Raw genomic sequence first — 17,923 nt, 5'->3', positions numbered from 1 at the left:
TGCATCATCACACATGTCTGACTTTATGAAGGGGGTGCCACAGCTTTTTGCAGGTATGTAATTTAGAAAAGAAAACGTAACCTAGCTTTCTATATAATTCTTACATTTAATTTGTGTAGGCGTCGACCAGAAGATTATGATATTCATAACAACAGAAAGAAACAAAGAATTGACTATCCCCCAGAGTTTCACCAGCGACCAGGTTAATATTTTACTATAAGCATATTTGCTATTTTAACTGTAAGGCAAACGGTCATAAAAAAATGCGTTTGTTACACATATATATTATGTACAATGAAGAAGAAAAAATACCCTCTTTCAAGTCTGTGTTTTTACATATTGGGGCACCACAGTAATATGGTCCTCAAAGTTCTGAAATATTAGAGCTCAAATGTTATGTGACAAGTAACTTGTAACAAATTGTACTTATTGATTTGCCAAATATGCGAACATGAAACCATGTGACAAAGTATAGCCTTACTGGGCCTGAGTCATTAAGGAGAGTAAAGCATAAAAGAGGAGAAACTTTGCACATTGTCAAAACCATGTTGCATTGGAGGGGGAGGTAAATTTAAAATGTGGGGACAGATTGATAGTTAAGGAAGAACATGTTCTAGATTAACGTTGGCTTTATTTTTACACTGAAATGTATCAAGTATTGTGTGCTACATGAAAAAATAACCAGTTTTTTCCTTCTGTGCAAAATAATAAACTTATCTGCACCCCTTGGTTTGCTCTCCTTAACTCAGGCCCACTGTTTCTATCATGATTTTAAAAATATAAAAGGTAATTCAGATCTTGCTAATTAAGTGCACTTCAGTATTTGATCATCGGAAAGTGCTATTGTCTCAATATAAAAGCAAAAAACATTTGAAAGTTGGATCTGGAGCATTCATATTTGTGTTAAAGCCATGCGAAGCAGAAGGGAAAGCTGCAATGATTTCAGAAAAATAATTGCTGGTCATCGGTATGGTAAGCCATGTTTTAAATGGTTTCAATTTTGTCATTCTACTAATAGAGAGATTTAGAAATGGAGATGTTTTGAGAAATTGTACTCAAAAGGAACATCCAAGGATCTGCAGGCCTCTGTCCACATGGTAAATGATAAAGTTAATGAATCTGCCATCGAATAGACTGGAGACCCTATACCTTTTATATATAGCACAATGGTGGATTATTGCTAATTTGGTGTTTTTCCACCTACATGGGTGCCTCAAAATCCTTGAGTTTACCCTGAACTCTAGAGTATCCTAGAGGGAAATGTGAAAGTATCTGTCAACTGACGTTTTGCCCATATTGTTTGATATAACATAATAATGAACCTAAGCATACCAGCAAATGTATAACTGAATGGCTGAAGAAGATAAGCAGTGTTTTGGAATGGTGCCATTGAGATGTTGTGGCTGCACTTTAAGGGAGCTGTCCATAAACAAATGCTCTCAAACATCAATGAACTGAACTGAAGCTGTGAATTGTCACTCAATGCAACCTCGGATTTGATTTTTCCTTACAACAATTTTTCTAGACTTGAGCTGATTTGACATTACTAAAAGACTACAAAGCCCATCTAATTTTTAAGTGAAACATTTAGAAGCAATACATACAGTATTTTTATTTACAAGCAAACGTGACACGTTTTTGTTTTGTCTAAACAGGTTTTGTCAAGGATCCTCGTTTCCAAGAAGTGGACAGGTATATACTGCCCAATAAAATCTTACTTAGATTGTAATTGAATAAATGGTCTAATTTCTTTTTGTTTTGTTTTTTTTGTTCCTCCACAGAAGATTTACAGGAGTTCGTAGAGATGTGTTTTTAAATGGAGTAAGTTACATTTTTAAATGTGATATTAATGTTGTTAAAACCCTGTCACTCACTTTTATTGGTATAAGAAATTACTAATGACTTGTGCATTGTTTAGTAGGCAAGATCTTGATCATTCTACTATTTTTTATTTATTTATTTTTTGACGCTTTTAAAAGAAACTTACTAAAATATACAAGGCTGCGTAAAAGACAAAAACAACTTTAGTGCTGCCCGGCTCGAATTTTTGCATGTCTTTTGCATAAGAGTAAGATGAATGTTGGCTTTAATTTAAGTCGTCTTTTCTTTCAGTCCTACAACGATTATGTAAGAGAGTTCCATAACATGGGACCACCTCCTCCATGGCAGGGAATGGTTTGTATTTTATTTTTCTCTCTGTGCTAGTAACTTGTTTAATTAAATGTTCTATACACATAACAAATGCCTTTTGTTTCTGTACAGAATATGTGCTACAGTTTTAAAATAAGTAGACTGAAAATTGGAAGCGCAAACAAATCTTCTGCTCATCAGATAGATAGATATATATATATAGATATAGATATAGATATAGATAGATATATATATATATATATATATATACCACCAACACCATAATATCCATTGAAACATTTTATTACAGCCAATTGTATGTAATATAAGCATAAAACAAATAAGGTAACTCCATAAAATATGGAGAAACAAGCAGTTTACTTGAAGGCTCAAATAATGAATAATCCTATATGAATGGCACAGAAAAAGAATGATATCTACCGGATCGCTGTTAAGGTCAAAGAATTTTACATGTATTCAACTAATTAACGTGGTAATAGATATTTTCAAGAATTCTATCTAATGTGCACCATCGAGCTCTATATTTTGAGACTGTTGTTCACTTGAAGGCTCAAATAAAAATAAAAAAATCACAACAGTCTCAAAATGTAGAGCTCGATGGTGCATGTTAGATAGACATCTCTCCCACATTACCCCACACACAGGCTGCCGGGCAGGCTGCATACTTAAGCTATTGAGTTAGAGAGTGAAATGGAGTTGAACAAGCATTGTGTGCTTCAGGTGGAGGATTAAGAACAGCTATAAGAAATATCCAATGATAAAGAACAGAGTTGAGCTACAGATTAATACTTAGTGACTCTCCATATTTACAGTTTAAGTTGGGTTATATCTACTGATTGCATAATGCTTGTTGCTACAAGTTTTGGAATGTGGAGTGTTTAAACCTCATGGAGCAGAGTGTCTGCAATAACTCCAGTTTTGAGAACCATCCTGAAACACCTTTTCTTCTTTTCTTTCTAAACCATGCAAATTGCTTTTTCTTCTAAAACAAAATGTATTGTTTTTAATAGTGTCACTAATGCTGTGATTTATATTTCAATAGATATGATGCTAACGTTAAGCATTTTTGCTAAAGAAAATGCTCAAAAAGCTTGGCAACTTGTCGAACTTTACCTGGGTATATAAAGCCACAGGCTTCATGAAGCATATTTCACTGTATAATGTGCATATAGATCTAGATGCAGAAACCTTTACAACCCATCGATAAGTCTTGTGTGTTTTTTCCCACAGCCTCCGTATCCTGCCATGGAACAGCCTCCACATCACCCATATTATCAACATCATGCCCCTCCCCCTCAAGCGCATCCACAATTTTCAGGTCACCATCCAGTTCAACATGATGCACGATATCGGGATAAACGGGTTGTAAGTTCTCATGAATCTTCAATATCTGCAACAGTATCAACACTGCTTACAGGAAATTTATTATAAACTAGAATACAATTCCTGTAATACAGGTATGGTAGATTAGTAGTGGTTTGGGGGCCACTTTTTCTTCTAGTCTGCACTTGGCCACATGTAGGAATTTCATCCATCTTAAACTGTTCTAGATCTCCTATTTTTAAAGGTTAATTTGGCGAACGGGTTAGCAGTTCTGATTGTAGCATAATTTTATAGTTGGGTTCCAATTGTAATCGAATGGCAAATGCAGGCTTTAAAAAATACAATTGGCCTGTAATAGAATACATATGATGGTAAATTTCTAAAATAATACAGATTTTCTTTCTGTAGTCTGTGGCCTTCCTTAAATTTCATATAACCAATTATTAAGTCTTACCTAGTTAACTGAGGATTTAACTATACTTGATATGCTGTAATGGATAAACTGCAGAGGTTTTTTTTGTTGTCAACTCCGTTTTGTATTTTTATACTTCTATCTCATTCCCATAGCATCTATGGTGTACTGTGGTATGTTGCAGTATTTGAATGTTGATGTTGTGCTGACATCTATTAACAATGATCCCAAGGTCATCTTTTCAATGAGTTTTGCATGTGGTAATTGACAAAAACCCACTGTTGAACCTGACCTCATGCTTAAAGCACTATATGTCAATAAGCCTTCAGCCTTCTATCCCAAAATTAGATAGCTCAAAACTAGTGCACACCTAGATGCAGCCTACAGTCTGTCTTGCCATCATCGCAGCATTCCTTCAGTGCTGAAAATTTCCTCATACCTAAACCAAAATATTAGGAGTATGTTAAACAGCATTATTCATATGATTGTTAAAAAAAATAATTCTATAACATAGTTATGCTATAGATACTGATCTGCTTATTTCAAGAAAGTCTGTTTCATTGTTAAATTGTAACTTCTTTTTTGTGTGTAGCATGACTACGATATGAGAGTGGATGACTTCCTTAGGCGTACTCAAGCTGTTGTCAGTGGTAGAAGAAGCCGTCCGAGGGAGAGGGAGAGAGAACGTGAAAGAGAACGGCCCAGAGACAACCGGCGAGACAGAGGGCGGGATCGAGATCGGGACAGAGAGAGATTGCGTGACAGAGATAGAGGAGATCGAGGCAGATATAGAAGATAATTTCCTTAGGCAGCATTCATGTGCCCATGGATATGTCCCCCGTGTATTTATAAAGTAGCCACATTTCTGTTAAAGCTGTCTATTTTAAAGAGTTCCAGCAATAACATACATTTTGTTTTTGCTTTTATCCACTGTTGTGCACATAATTTGTTAACTGGAGAAATCTTAAAATGACTGATCTGGTGCACTTTGATCTATTGGAGCCTTTTGTACTTCATAGTAAAACTATACCTATGTAAGTGTCCTCCATGTATCTTCTTAAAGCTATTTTGACCCAGTTTCTGCACCATAACCAGTCCAATGTGCATATAATCAGAAACTCATTTTCTTGAAGGCCATTTTGGAAGAACTGCTGTTAAGGGTTGTGTTTTTTCCTCTCTAAACATAGTTGCAGTTAATTCTGTGAAAATAATGCTGCTATTAAGTATGCAATTTTTTTGAAGGTTAGACTCTCTGAATATATTGTAAATGGCACAAGCGTTTCCCGTCCTCAATGAAGAAAGCAATACTTTTAAGCGTATTTGAGATACAGAAATCTCGTGATAAACACTTTTTTTTTTCCCCCTTTTTCCCCCTTCAATTTGAATGATGCTGTCCCCTTACGTGTCTGAATGGAGAGCGAACACAACCTGTGTGCTAGGTAGCATAGTAGCTTCTGCTATAATTATAAATGAAATTGATAATTTGTAATTTAATTTGTTACTGCAGTGGTTTTCTTAAGCCATTTGATAAGCAGCTATACAGCTGATTTTTCCTCTGCTGCAAAGTCTTTTCTTATTTTGTGTAGTCCTATACTATCATTCTGTGCCATTTTTTTTTAAATAAAACCACTGTGGAAATATTAAATGAACCTGTTTATTTGAATGGCTTTGCATAAAATAAAGTAACTCCATTCTTTGGTAAGGTACCTTTTTAGCATTGCATGCATTAGTGTGCAAGTCTAAGTATTTGCCTATTGTATATGCTCGTTGTTTTTTTGTAACTAAAGGTATGTTCTAGGATAGAGATGTGGCATTTATATATAGCACTGGGATTTGCACAATTAAGCAAAAAACACTTGTGTTTAGTTTATATCCATAAAGTACTGTATGTGAGAGTTCACTGCAGCATTTAGTTTAAACAAAAAGTGCATTGCTCCCTATACTTTACTGATTGTGAGGATACTGCAGTAGTGTTTAGCCATTTTTCAGTTGGCTGACTGGGCTGAAAAAAAACCCAACCTTATGTGCCATCCTGGCATCTTCGTTACTCTGTACATGGTAACGTTATTACCCAGGCAGGCATCCAGTAATATTTTATAATATGTTTATTAATGAAAAAAAAACTGTATTGGCCTTGGAAAGAGCACTATTATGGCATATAGTTAAAAAACCAATAGCGGATTCTTACTAAAGGGTAAACATGCAACACAACAGACATACATGTACAGCACTTCAATGATTGGTTACAGAGCCTCAGTTTAGCAAATGGAATGTAAGTCACGAAAGACCCCATCGCTGGGGATATAATAAACTGTGGAGAGGCCCCGTCTCTCCTGCAAACTGATGGTCTCGGGAACAGAAGGGCTAAAAGATCCCTGACTAAAGTTCATTCCTTCTGCAAAATGAGAAGACATGTTGGGGGGGAGGAACCCTTAGCTTTGTCACACTACTTTAAGTTAAAAATAAAATACCTAGCTGATGTCTCGGCTACATAAAATTATTTGAGTATTCATATTGTATTGTTTTTTTACCCGTTTGCTTAAGCACACTTCAAAGGTGAATCTATCAAAATATACTTTTTAGAAGACTTTCTAATGGTGCTTGTAAGTTAATTTTCTGACCATTTAGTCTATCATTTGTTAATTATGAAATCCCCAGCCCCCTGAGCAATTTAAGGAGCCTATATCTTTGTGGATGAAATAATTTGTGAATAAGGAGCATGTATATGGTATGTAGGAGGTGAAGAGAACATGGTTCCAGAAAAGTATGGACTTGGAGGACAAAGGTTCCCAGTCAGAATTTGGCTCTTTAGAGGATATCTTGTAGTGAATCTGGGGCAATTTAAAGAATAACCTAGATTATGTGTCAATACAACATGGTGAATCTACACTTTAGAAAAGACAGCCATGGTTGGCCTGTGGATGAGTAGTGTTTTTAGATAGGTTGCCGACGGTAACACACTGCTCTGCAGCTTTAGGATTGGCTGTTCCACCAACTTGCACTCTGTGTTACCTTGTTTGAAACTGTTGACTAAGCAAAGCAGGATTCAATAACTACTTCCACCAACCATGCTTCAAGCAGCATGGTGGTGATGTCACAGGGTAAAGATGGACAGTGTTTAGTGCAGATATAACTGTTTCAAAGTTGCAATGGATGACGGGAGATTTGGTTTTTAGCTAGTTAATGTGCAGGCTGATTCAGTATATAAGATTGTCTCCAGGCCAGAAACCCAGCCTGGAAGTGAGAAGCTTGTAGAGAAGCTGCAAAGAAAACAGAAAATCTTTGTGACAAAAACTTTTGCCAGAAGGTTTTATCCTAGAAGGATGTTCACTGAATGTAAGTGAACAGCAACAGCCTTCTTCTCACATGGTTGAAATGTAGAAGTGGATGAAAGTTGCATTAGCTGAAACTCCTTGCAAAGGATGAATTACAGCAGCTGCCCAGCAATTTGTGTTACCGCAGAAGATTATGACCAGCAGCTGGAATCAGGCATGTCTGTTAAGAGCCATTCAGAAGGTGATGGAAATTGAGAATGTTTCAGAAGTACAGCCTTTGCATGAAGCATTTCAGGAGTCTAAAAAGAAGGGTTGCCTTGTTCCATTAAATAAAGTTATCAGCAGTATTCTATCAGAATTTCTTCGATGTTAGATCGTCTGAGGAGACTATGGTTTGGGATACACCACCGAGAGTGGACACAGCAGTAGTCAGACTGACCAAAAGACCTACAATTCCACTTGAGGGTGTTAACTCCTTCAGAGATGTTCTGGATTGAAGGATGTGTACAAAACAAAAAAGTTTTTATACTTCTTGCCTGCTGTAGCTACAGCTTATGATAGCCAGAGCATTACGTATCTGGGGAATGATTAAAAAAAATATATTCAGAATGGGATAACGGGGAGTGAACTGCTAAAGATTGTCTAAGGAAAAAATATATACATATGCAGTTGGTACTGAATTATGTGCGAAACATTCCTGGATGCAATAAAACAAGCTTCTAGACCGTGGCTCCCTCAGTTGTTATAGAGCATTATGGCTACACCAGTGGTTCCCAAACTTTTGCAGTATACGGCACCCTTAGAGTCTCCATAATTTTTTCAAGGCACCCCTCCAAAATAATTACTGAGCAGTCCTGTTTTAGAAGTAGTTGTGTCAAAAAATTGTAATAAGTATTTAGGTCAGGACAGAAATACTTATTTAGTTGTATGCAAAAATGCCCCCTCTGCATCCAGACACTCTGCCCCCTTTGCCCCCAGACACTCTGCCCCCTCTGCATCCAGTCCCTCTGCCCTCTCTCACGCTGCTCCCTCTCACTCTGCCCCCCCTCATGCTGGTCCCCCCTCCTCTGTCCTCTGCCACGCTGGTCCCCCCCTCCTCTGTCCCCTCTGCCATGCTGGTCCCCCCTCCTCTGCCACGCTGGTCCCCCCTCTGCCCTCTGTCACGCTGGTCCCCCCTCTGCCCTCTGTCACGCTGGTCCCCTCCTCTGTCCTCTGCCACGCTGGTCCCCCCCCCCTCCTCTGTCCCCTCTGCCACGCTGGTCCCCCCCCCCCTCCTCTGTCCCCTCTGCCGCGCGCTAGCCATAGAAATAACAAACAACACAAAAACTTACCAATCCGCGCGGCGCCGGGACCCAGCATCCACCTCTCTCATGCAGCTTGTCACTGACAAGCTGTGTGAGAGAGGTGGATGCTGGGTCCCGGCGGATTGGTAAGTTTTTGTGTTGTTTGTTATTTCTATGGCTGGCCCGCGGCACCCCTGTGACAGTGCCGCGGCGCACACTTTGGGAACCGCCAGGCTACACCCATGATTTGGTTATAGTCTAAAAATAAACTGATAGCACATCCCTTCTAGGGGATTATCAGTTTAGCAAAAAAATCAGATGACATTATTTGGTCTGGTGGAAGGTCAGGCTGTCTTCCCCAGAAGAGGAATTTGCATTTCTCATACGTCCAATTGGGGGACACTGTGCTACATAGGGGTATAGTATACCAGGAGTCCAGGCACTTAAACAGTTAATTCTGTGAGTGTAACTCCACCCCTGCTATACCCCTCCCACAGGAAGGATATTCAGTTTCGGTCTCGGCCCAGGGTTTAGTTCCAGCTACTTCCTCACTGGAACATTTATCTATATAATGCCAGCAGATTCCGTAGCGCTTTACAATTTACAAACAGTGATAAAACAATAGTGGGTAATGCATACATACGTAGAGGCAAGAAGGCCCTGCTCGCAAGCTACAAACCCTTTTTTGTCCGTGTAATTTCTCCTGTGCAGATTTATGTATTTCATGAACATATGCTCAAAATTAGGTGCTCCAAACCCACCACCTTGTAGTCCATAGTTACATCGGTGCAACATGCCAGACCAAGCTACCAGTCCCCCAGTGTTCAACAGTTTTGGGCAGCACCCCCTGATGGAGATACCTTTTAGGCAATGCTGGAGCCCAAGTGGACCTGACTCTTCACTCTATAATTTGAAGAGTCTCTCCTTGTCCATAGACTGTCTTCAGGGAAGTGTTTTCAGTGGGTTGCTGGCTTTGATCTATGTGGATTAAAGACAGCTTCCTTTGTAGGAAAAGGATGTACCATCCAGTATACTTCCTTCCCTACCAGTGTTGATGAAGTGGGAACACCTGTACAAAGTATTTCATTCTTTACAATGTATTAGAGTCCTAGATCCCTTCTACACAGACTTTCCAGAACACAGACTGCAGGGAAGCCTTGCCTTCAATTATCCATCTGTCCTTTTCTGGGGCATCAAAGAGGTCTGGGCTTTTATTTAGATTTTTTCATGGTACCCAAAAGAGACATTACATTTGGTACCATTTGGGATCTAATAGCGCTTACAATTTCTTTCTGTGGGTGTAATCCAAGATGGAGTTCGTCCATTCAGTGATACTGAGGAAATAGGTATTCCTGGATATCAAAAATGCATACTTACATGTCTCCATCAGGGCTTCCTCCATTTTGGACTTCAAGGCAGGCACTTCCAGTTATGGGTGCTTCCCCAGTCTGTCATCTCTGTAGGTCTTTAGCAGGCTATTACTGTTATGTAACATTGGGTGTAAATAGTTATCTCATATCTGAATGTTATCCTGGTGAAGGTCCAGTCAAGAGAGCCGTTGATTCAACATTTCAATCTGAACATCCAGACCCTGGAATGCCATGACTTGATTATAAACTGGCCCAAGCTTTTTTAAGTTGTATCAATCTCCATGTTTTTCCTGGGCCTACAGAGGGTATTCCCAGAGAGGGATCTCTCCAGATCAACTACTGGATGATCATCAGATATGACATGAAAGTGGTAGGGACAATGGTCTCCACTTCCTTACACAACATGATCTCTTAAGCATCATACAACCATTATCCTAGGTGGTAGATTGAGCTTTCTCAGGAACTGTTTGGTGTGCCTTCACTACTGGGTCAAAGGGATGTGGTCTTTACAGGTACCGTCTATACCAATTACCAGTTATCTGGCCCACTCTTCAAGAACCAGATGACAACACACTGAGCTGGCCTACCTGAACAATTGGTGGAACACTTGGTTCCAGGCACGCTTGGTGATCTGTATCCCGGGGTTAGACAAGTGAGTGGAGTCAAAAGCACTTAAGACTAGTGATGAGCGGGCTCGGATTTCGCTAATCCGAGCCCACCCGAACAGTGCGGATCCGACGGGATCCGAGCACTGTTCTGGCACTTCCGCCCGCGGAAAAAATCCCAAACGGGGCTATGACATCCAAGTCTCGCGTCGGATCTCACGAGACTCGGATGTCATAAATTCACCGCTTGCGGCCGCCATCTTCATTCTGGCTGCGAAAACTCGTGAGGGAGGTTGTAGTTAGAGCTCCTGTCCTGCTTTTGTTTTCAGTGGTTTGCTTTGAGATCCTGTGCTGCTTGTGCTCTGTTCTGCTTAAGGCATTGTTATTTGAAAGTTATTAAAAAGTTATAAAAAAAAAATCGTACAAAAATAATTTGAAAAAAATATAAACAAATAAAAAAAAACTTATACAAAAATAATTAAAAAAAAATGTAAAAAAAGTCTCTAAAAATTTCTACTGCAATATATGAATAGGTTCACTGTTCCTGCAGTCAAGAAATATTAGTACTGCAATATATAAAAATACGTTATATAGTTTATATAAACTATGTTCACTGTTGCTGCTGTACCAAAAAATAGGTACTGCTATTTCAAAGTCAAACTACGTTCACTGTTGCTGCTGTACCAAAAAATAGGTACTGCTATTTCAAAGTCAAACTATGTTTATTGTTGCTGCTGTACCAAAAAATAGGTACTGCTATTTCAAAGTCAAACTATGTTCACTGTTGCTGCTGTACCAAAAAATAGGTACTGCTATTTCAAAGTCAAACTACGTTCACTGTTGCTGCTGTACCAAAAAATAGGTACTGCTATTGCAAACTCAAACTACGTTTATTGTTGCAGCTGTACCAAAAAATAGGTACTGCTATTTCAAAGTCAAACTACGTTCACTGTTGCTGCTGTACCCAAAGATAGGTACTGCTATTTCAAAGTCAAACTACGTTTATTGTTGCTGCTGTACCAAAAAATAGGTACTGCTATTTCAAAGTCAAACTACGTTTATTGTTGCTGCTGTACCAAAAAATAGGTACTGCTATTTCAAAGACAAACTACGTTCACTGTTGATGCTGTACCAAAAAATAGGTACTGCTGTATAACTCCAGTCCAGTGGTACTCTCCTGTGCCGCAGATAATTTGTAAAGGCTTTGCCGAGTGTGTGTGGTTTAGGGGTACGCTCTCTTGTGCTGCATATAATGAGGTACCAAAATTTGGAGGATAAAGTAGGGAAAGATCAAGAACCACTTCCTCCTAATGCTGAAGCTGCTGCCACTAGTCATGACATAGACGATGAAATGCCATCAACGTCGTCTGCCAAGGGCGATGCCCAATCTCCTAGTAGAGGGCATGTAAAATCCAAAAAGCCAAAGTTCACTAAAATTAGCAAAAAACGAAAATTAAAATCATCTGAGGAGAAACGTAAACTTGCCAATATGCCATTTACGACACGGAGTGGCAAGGAACGGCTTAGGCCCTGGCCCGTGTTCATGACTAGTAGTTCAGCTTCACCCAAGGATCTAAGCCCTCCTCCTCCCCCCCCCTCTAAAAAATTTAAGAGACTTAAGCTGTCATCAACAACACAGCAAACAACTCTGCCTTCTAAAGAGATGGCATCACAAATCCCCAAGGCGAGACCAAGGGTGTTGGTGGTTGCGAAGCCTGACCTTCCCATCACTGTACGGGAAGAGGTGGCTCCTTCCACCATTTGCAGCACGCCCTCTGCATATGCTGGAAGGATCACCCACAGTCCAGTTACAGATTTGGCTAATGAAGGTGTCAATGTTATACACCGGGAGGAGGATATTGATGTAGCTGGCGCTGAGGAGGAACTTGATGAGGAGGATGCTGATGTGGTTATCTTAAATGAGGCACCAGGGGGTGAAACAGTTGTTGTCCATGGGATGAAAAAGCCCATCGTCATGCCTGGGCAGAAGACCAAAAAAATCCACCTCTTCGGTCTGGAGTTATTTTTATCCCAATCCGGACAACAAATGTATGGCCATATGTACCTTATGTAAAGCTCAAATAAGCAGGGGTAAGGATCTTGGCCACCTAGGGACAACCTCCCTTATACGTCACCTAAAGAACCTTCATAATTCAGTGTTTAGTTCAGGACCTGTGGCTAGGACGGTCAGCAGTCCAGGGACACCTAAATCCCTTGGTCCTGTTGTATACACACCACCAACACCCTCCTCGTCAACTTCCTCCACAATCTCCATCAGAGATAGTCCTGCAGGCCATGTCACCGGCATAACTGAGTCCTCTTCAATCCGGGATTCTTCCGGAGGATCCTGCAGCGGTACGCCTACTACTGCCGCTGCTGCTGTTGCTGCTGGTAGTCGGTCATCTTCCCAGAGGGGAAGTCGTAAGAACGCTACATCTTTCACCAAACAGTTGACCGTCCAACAGTCGTTTGCCATGAGCACGAAGTACGACAGTAGTCATCCTATGGCAAAGCGGATAACTGCGGCCGTAACAGCTATGTTGGTGTTAGACGTGCGTCCGGTGTCCGCCATCTGTGCAGTGGAATTTAGACGGTTGATGGAGGTATTGTGTCCCCAGTACCAAATCCCGTCGAGATTCCACTTCACTAGGCAGTCCAGAAATATTAGTATCAGATATTAAACTACGTTCACTGTTCCTGCAGTGCAGAAATATTAGTATCAGATATTAAACTACGTTCACTGTTCCTGCAGTGCAGAAATATTAGTATCAGATATTAAACTACGTTCACTGTTCCTGCAGTGCAGAAATATTAGTATCAGATATTAAACTACGTTCACTGTTCCTGCTACATCAAAAAAGCATGAACCTGCCCTGCCATCAACTAAAACAAGAGGTAGTGACGCGCTTGAACTCCACCCTCTATATGCTGCAGAGGATGGAGGAGCAGCAAAAGTCCATTCAAGCCTACACAGCCACCTACGACATAGGCAAAGGAGTGGGGATGCGCCTGAGTCAAGCGCAGTGAAGACTGATTTCGGTGTTGTGCAAGGTTCACACTGGTACACACTGAAGGGGGCGAGGAATCAGAGGATGAGGATGAGGACGACATCTTGCCTTAGTAGAGCCAGTTTAGTTTGTACAGGGAGAGATTAATTGCTTTTTTGGTGCGGGGGCCCAAACAAACCAATCATTTTAGCCACAGTAGTTTGGTAGGCCCTGTCGCTGAAATGATTGGTTTGTTAAAGTGCGCATGTCCTATTTCAACAACATCAGAGTGGGTGGGAGGGCCCAAGGACAATTCCATCTTGCACCTCTAGCAAACTCTTGCAAACTGCCATCCTGTCTGCCACTGCAGTGCCACTCCTAGATGAGTCACGTGTTTGTGCCGCCCACTTGTGTCGTTTAGCTTAGACATCCAGCTACCTCGGTGCAACCTATTGGACTAAAAACAATATTGTGAGGTGTGAGGTGTTCAGAATAGACTGGAAATTAGTGGAAATGAATGTTATTGAGGTTAATAGTGTAGGAGTAAAAAAAAAAAAAAAATATGGATTTTAGCACTTTTTATGCTTTTTAAAAAAAAAATCAGAACCCAAAACACCAAAAGTGGCCTGTGCACACCCCTACTTAAGACTCAGACAAGTGATTTCTTCACCCCAAAGTTTTGTCTTTAACTAAATCTCACTTTTTTTTGAAGGGGGATTACATCTCAGAGACTCTCACTTTCATGCTTCTTATAGGAAAAGACAGATTAGTGAAGGCTGTGGCCTTCTCCTTTAAGCACAAGAGTTTCCCCATTTATGTCTTAAGTCCATTTTAAATTTGGGGTGTATCTGTTTTCCCAGAAATATCTATATTGTTTTTGTTTTAAGAACATTTTATAATATTTTTGTGAGAAATATGGCTATCACTTAGTAGCATATTGGAATAAAAATTTATATTGCAGTGTGTTATTTTTGGAAAAATAGGGAAAGCCAATTAATTTACATAAAAATGTAATCAGCTAGGTCTTATTAGCTGCGTCTGGCAATACCATTTTCTGTATGCCATTTTAAAAGATGGTTAAGCAGATAGTAGGTGCTGACTAATGGTTAAACATGTAGTTTAACATGCAAGTCCAGTTTATAATTTTATTTAAATAAAACTCAATTTAGTTACATTACTTTGACTAATGTAGCATTACCTGAATTTAGTATTGGTGCTCCAGGTTCCATCAGAAGAAGGGAACCCTGATCTGCAGTGATACTACATTGCCTCTTCGCTAGCTACTGCAGGCTAGTGATATTTTCGATCTCTATAATACTGCACCTTGGCCAACCTTTTGGCTTGGCCCAAGCGTAGCGAAACAGGATCATACAGAAGGACACATAAGAGGTCAGATCATTTCTGTCATGACTGGGACCTGTCAGTGCTGAATAGGCAAACAGTGGTCATCTTCTGACTACATTTATCAACATGCTGGATAAAGATCCAACTCAATTCCACCAAATTATCAGACTACCAGTTATTTTTGGGGCACACATACTGCAATATTAGCTGCAATGTCCCAGCATTTGCTGCTAGCATTCATATTTTGAAGCACTTCAAATAGACCAAGGGGTAAATGCATTAAGGTCCGTTTTTTTCAGCGATTTAAAATCGCTGCAAATTGCGGGTGAAAATCTGCGATTTTAGTCCCCAAGTCGCCAGATGTATTAAGCTGTATTTTTACTGTTATATTCAAATTGTTGGTCATCTCTGGCGGTTTGCTGTGATTTCAAACAACTCCTGTATTTAGCAAACTCTCCTGTGTGTCCTAGCTGTGAGATTAATAAACACATCACTGTTACACTGGTCTGCCTATACAGCCGGAGGGCCGGCAGCTGTCAAAAGTGTAAAAATAGATAAATGTAAAAAATAAAAACAGTGGTCGGACAGGGGGACCCCACGCATTTATTATCCCTAGCGCTGCCAGCCTACTGCTGGTTGTGTGAAAATCATGGAAAAATTTCCCCCTGATTTTCATGCAACCAACACTTGACAAACCAGCCCGGGGTGGGTGGCACTATAGCAGGGGGACATGCGGCAGGGATCCTCCTGCCATAATGACAACCAACCCCAGGCTGTTCAGCACTGGGCTGGATTCCCTGAGGAGTGGGGTCCACAGAAAAAAAAAACGAGCTGTTGGTAGTAGGGTGATATCGGCATTAATAAAGAAAAAAAAAATGGACGCCATTTTGTTTTGTGGAACTACAGCCATGCCAGATTGCCATCAACAGTATGGGCATGCTGAGGCTTCTATAACTACCAGCATACCCAAGGCAGCCAGGTCATGCTGGCACTTGGAGAACCACAAGTGCCAACATGGCCTGACACCCATGACACTGAGACCTGTAGTTCCACAAAACTAAATATTAACAAAACCACAACACCCTGTTTAAAACCACAACATTATAATAAAACCCCAATATACTTACCAATCTGAATTCTCCATCTGTTGTCAGCAGCTTTCACTCTAAAAATCCATGTAAACCATGTCCCAAAATAATTTGTATTCCAATTCTCCATGTTTGGAAATATCTTCTGTTCTTATGGCCAGAAGGGCCCCCTTGTTGATTGCAGTCTTCTTATCTTCAGGCTAGAAGGGCCCCCATAATTGTGTTCCAAACTGGAACATGCTTGGTTTAAAAAAAAAGATGACAGACGACACTAAAACAGCTTGTACACTCTACAAGCTCCGATAATCAATGAGTTTAGCACAGGTGCAAGCTCTATTTATAGTCTAAGGGATTTTCCCACACTGTCATGGGGAAATCCCTTAGACTATAAATAGAGCTTGTGGCTCTGTTATAGTAATTGAGTATCGGAGCTTGTACAGTGTATAAGCTTGCGCCTGTGCGGGAATCAAGAGAGAGGATTGTGGGAAGAAGAAAGGGGAAGTCTGGAGGAAGGAGGGAGGAGCCAGTAGATGTGGAGCAGTGGGGACAGAATAGAGAGGGGAGAAAAAGTTCCCTGCATGCTGTTTTGAGATCATTTAGAGGAAAAAGTAAAGTGTGAGCAAAAGAGGTAATTCGGCGAGGTGTGGAAGCGCTTACCAGAGTCCTGTGCAGAGCACAACCATATTGAAAACAGAAAGATAAAAAAATATGGAGCTTAGGTACTCACCTACAGGAGATGCCTTGACACCGACAGGTGAGCTTAACCCCAATATAGTTATATTGTGCACAAAATTCTCCTTTATGTTTATGCTGACAGTGATTTTTAAATTTTGTTTGTTTCTGAGTGGACATTTTTCTTTTAGATACATATGACTTCCTGCTGATATGAACCCGCCACTATTAACTAAACTAGAAAATTGAATAATTTAATAACATTATTAAGCCTTCTCAATTAATTCTGTCCGACATGGAACTCAGTATGGTACAGTTTCCTTCTCCTTTCTATATGATTGATATCCAAGCTGTGCTTTGGAGGTCAGAGGCAGAGCGGCATGGGTGGGTAGGTATGTAGGTATGTTTAAGAAAGGGTTAGACAAGTTTTTAGCTGAAAAGTGTGTCCAGGGATAAGACTTAATTAAAATACAATTTTAATTAACATGTACAAATACAATATGAGATAAGCAATTTTCTGAATAGACTATTGACACATTGGACAAAAAGCTAAATAAGGGTGTTTTTAATCTCTCATCTAAGACATTATCCCAAACAGAATTAAAATTACTAGAAAAGGGTCTTAAATTTGCCCCAGCTAGTAAACCTAATCTTTTTGACCTGTTCGTTGATCTAAATAGATATGTCCGTACATTAAGCAGAAAACGTTACTTTGCATACAAAGCACTTAGAAGGGCCAAGAGTGAGGCATCCCCGATAGTGTTAGATAAGGATGATAGACTGGCACTTTCGCATCTAGAATCCCTGAGGGAAGAGAGTTCAGGATTAGAAGGTGCCTCAGAAATAGAGTTGTTTGATATTAACTCATCTAACAGATATCCAATTTTCCGCAACAAATCAAATTTTTACCCTTTGCAATTCAAAGGCCCTTTGATTGAGAGTTTTTATCAAAATACAATGGACGAATTCAGATTTTTGTGTGCTAAGGCTGAAAAAGAACCATTAAGAGATAATCTAACTCCCAGGGAAAGGAAAGCTCTGAAAGACCTTATGAGTGACTCTGGAATTATTGTAAAATCAGCAGATAAAGGGGGAGGCCTAGTTATTCAGAATGTGGTCGATTACCACAATGAAGCGACGAGGCAGTTAAATAACAATCTTTTCTACATCAAATTGGATAAAGATCCCACTACAATGTTTCAGAGAAATCTTAAACATCTGCTGGATGATGCATTGAGTAATGGTGTAATCTCCAAAGAATCTTATGCTTTTCTTTATATCCAATACCCTATCATTCCCACGTATTATCATTTACCCAAGATTCATAAGTCACTAGGATAACCCCCCCGGTCGTCCTATTATTTCAGGTCTTGGGTCCTTGTCCAGTAATCTTTCTTTTTTTGTGGACTCACA

The 17,923-nt window shown here is 40.0% G+C and overlaps 1 protein-coding gene across 3 annotated transcripts in view; it reads left to right on the top strand.

Moving 5' to 3' along the window:
• YTHDC1 (YTH N6-methyladenosine RNA binding protein C1) overlaps positions 1-5,531 on the top strand; it is a 40,988-nt gene extending 35,457 nt beyond the window's left edge. For all 3 annotated transcript variants that reach the window (XM_075202879.1, XM_075202896.1, XM_075202887.1), the window contains 6 exons: positions 120-202; positions 1,656-1,692; positions 1,782-1,821; positions 2,113-2,175; positions 3,382-3,516; positions 4,479-5,531. In XM_075202879.1, coding sequence (XP_075058980.1) covers positions 120-202; positions 1,656-1,692; positions 1,782-1,821; positions 2,113-2,175; positions 3,382-3,516; positions 4,479-4,685 — 565 coding nt within the window. In that variant the 3' untranslated portion in view covers positions 4,686-5,531. The remainder of the gene's footprint in view (positions 1-119; positions 203-1,655; positions 1,693-1,781; positions 1,822-2,112; positions 2,176-3,381; positions 3,517-4,478) is intronic.
• Positions 5,532-17,923: the final 12,392 nt, after the last annotated feature.

The sequence above is a fragment of the Mixophyes fleayi genome, chromosome 1, assembly GCF_038048845.1.
Source record: "Mixophyes fleayi isolate aMixFle1 chromosome 1, aMixFle1.hap1, whole genome shotgun sequence".
Classification (NCBI taxonomy): Eukaryota; Metazoa; Chordata; class Amphibia; order Anura; family Limnodynastidae; genus Mixophyes; species Mixophyes fleayi.
The sequence above is the reverse complement of the archived record's forward strand: the minus strand, read 5'-3'. Positions and strand labels throughout refer to the sequence as shown.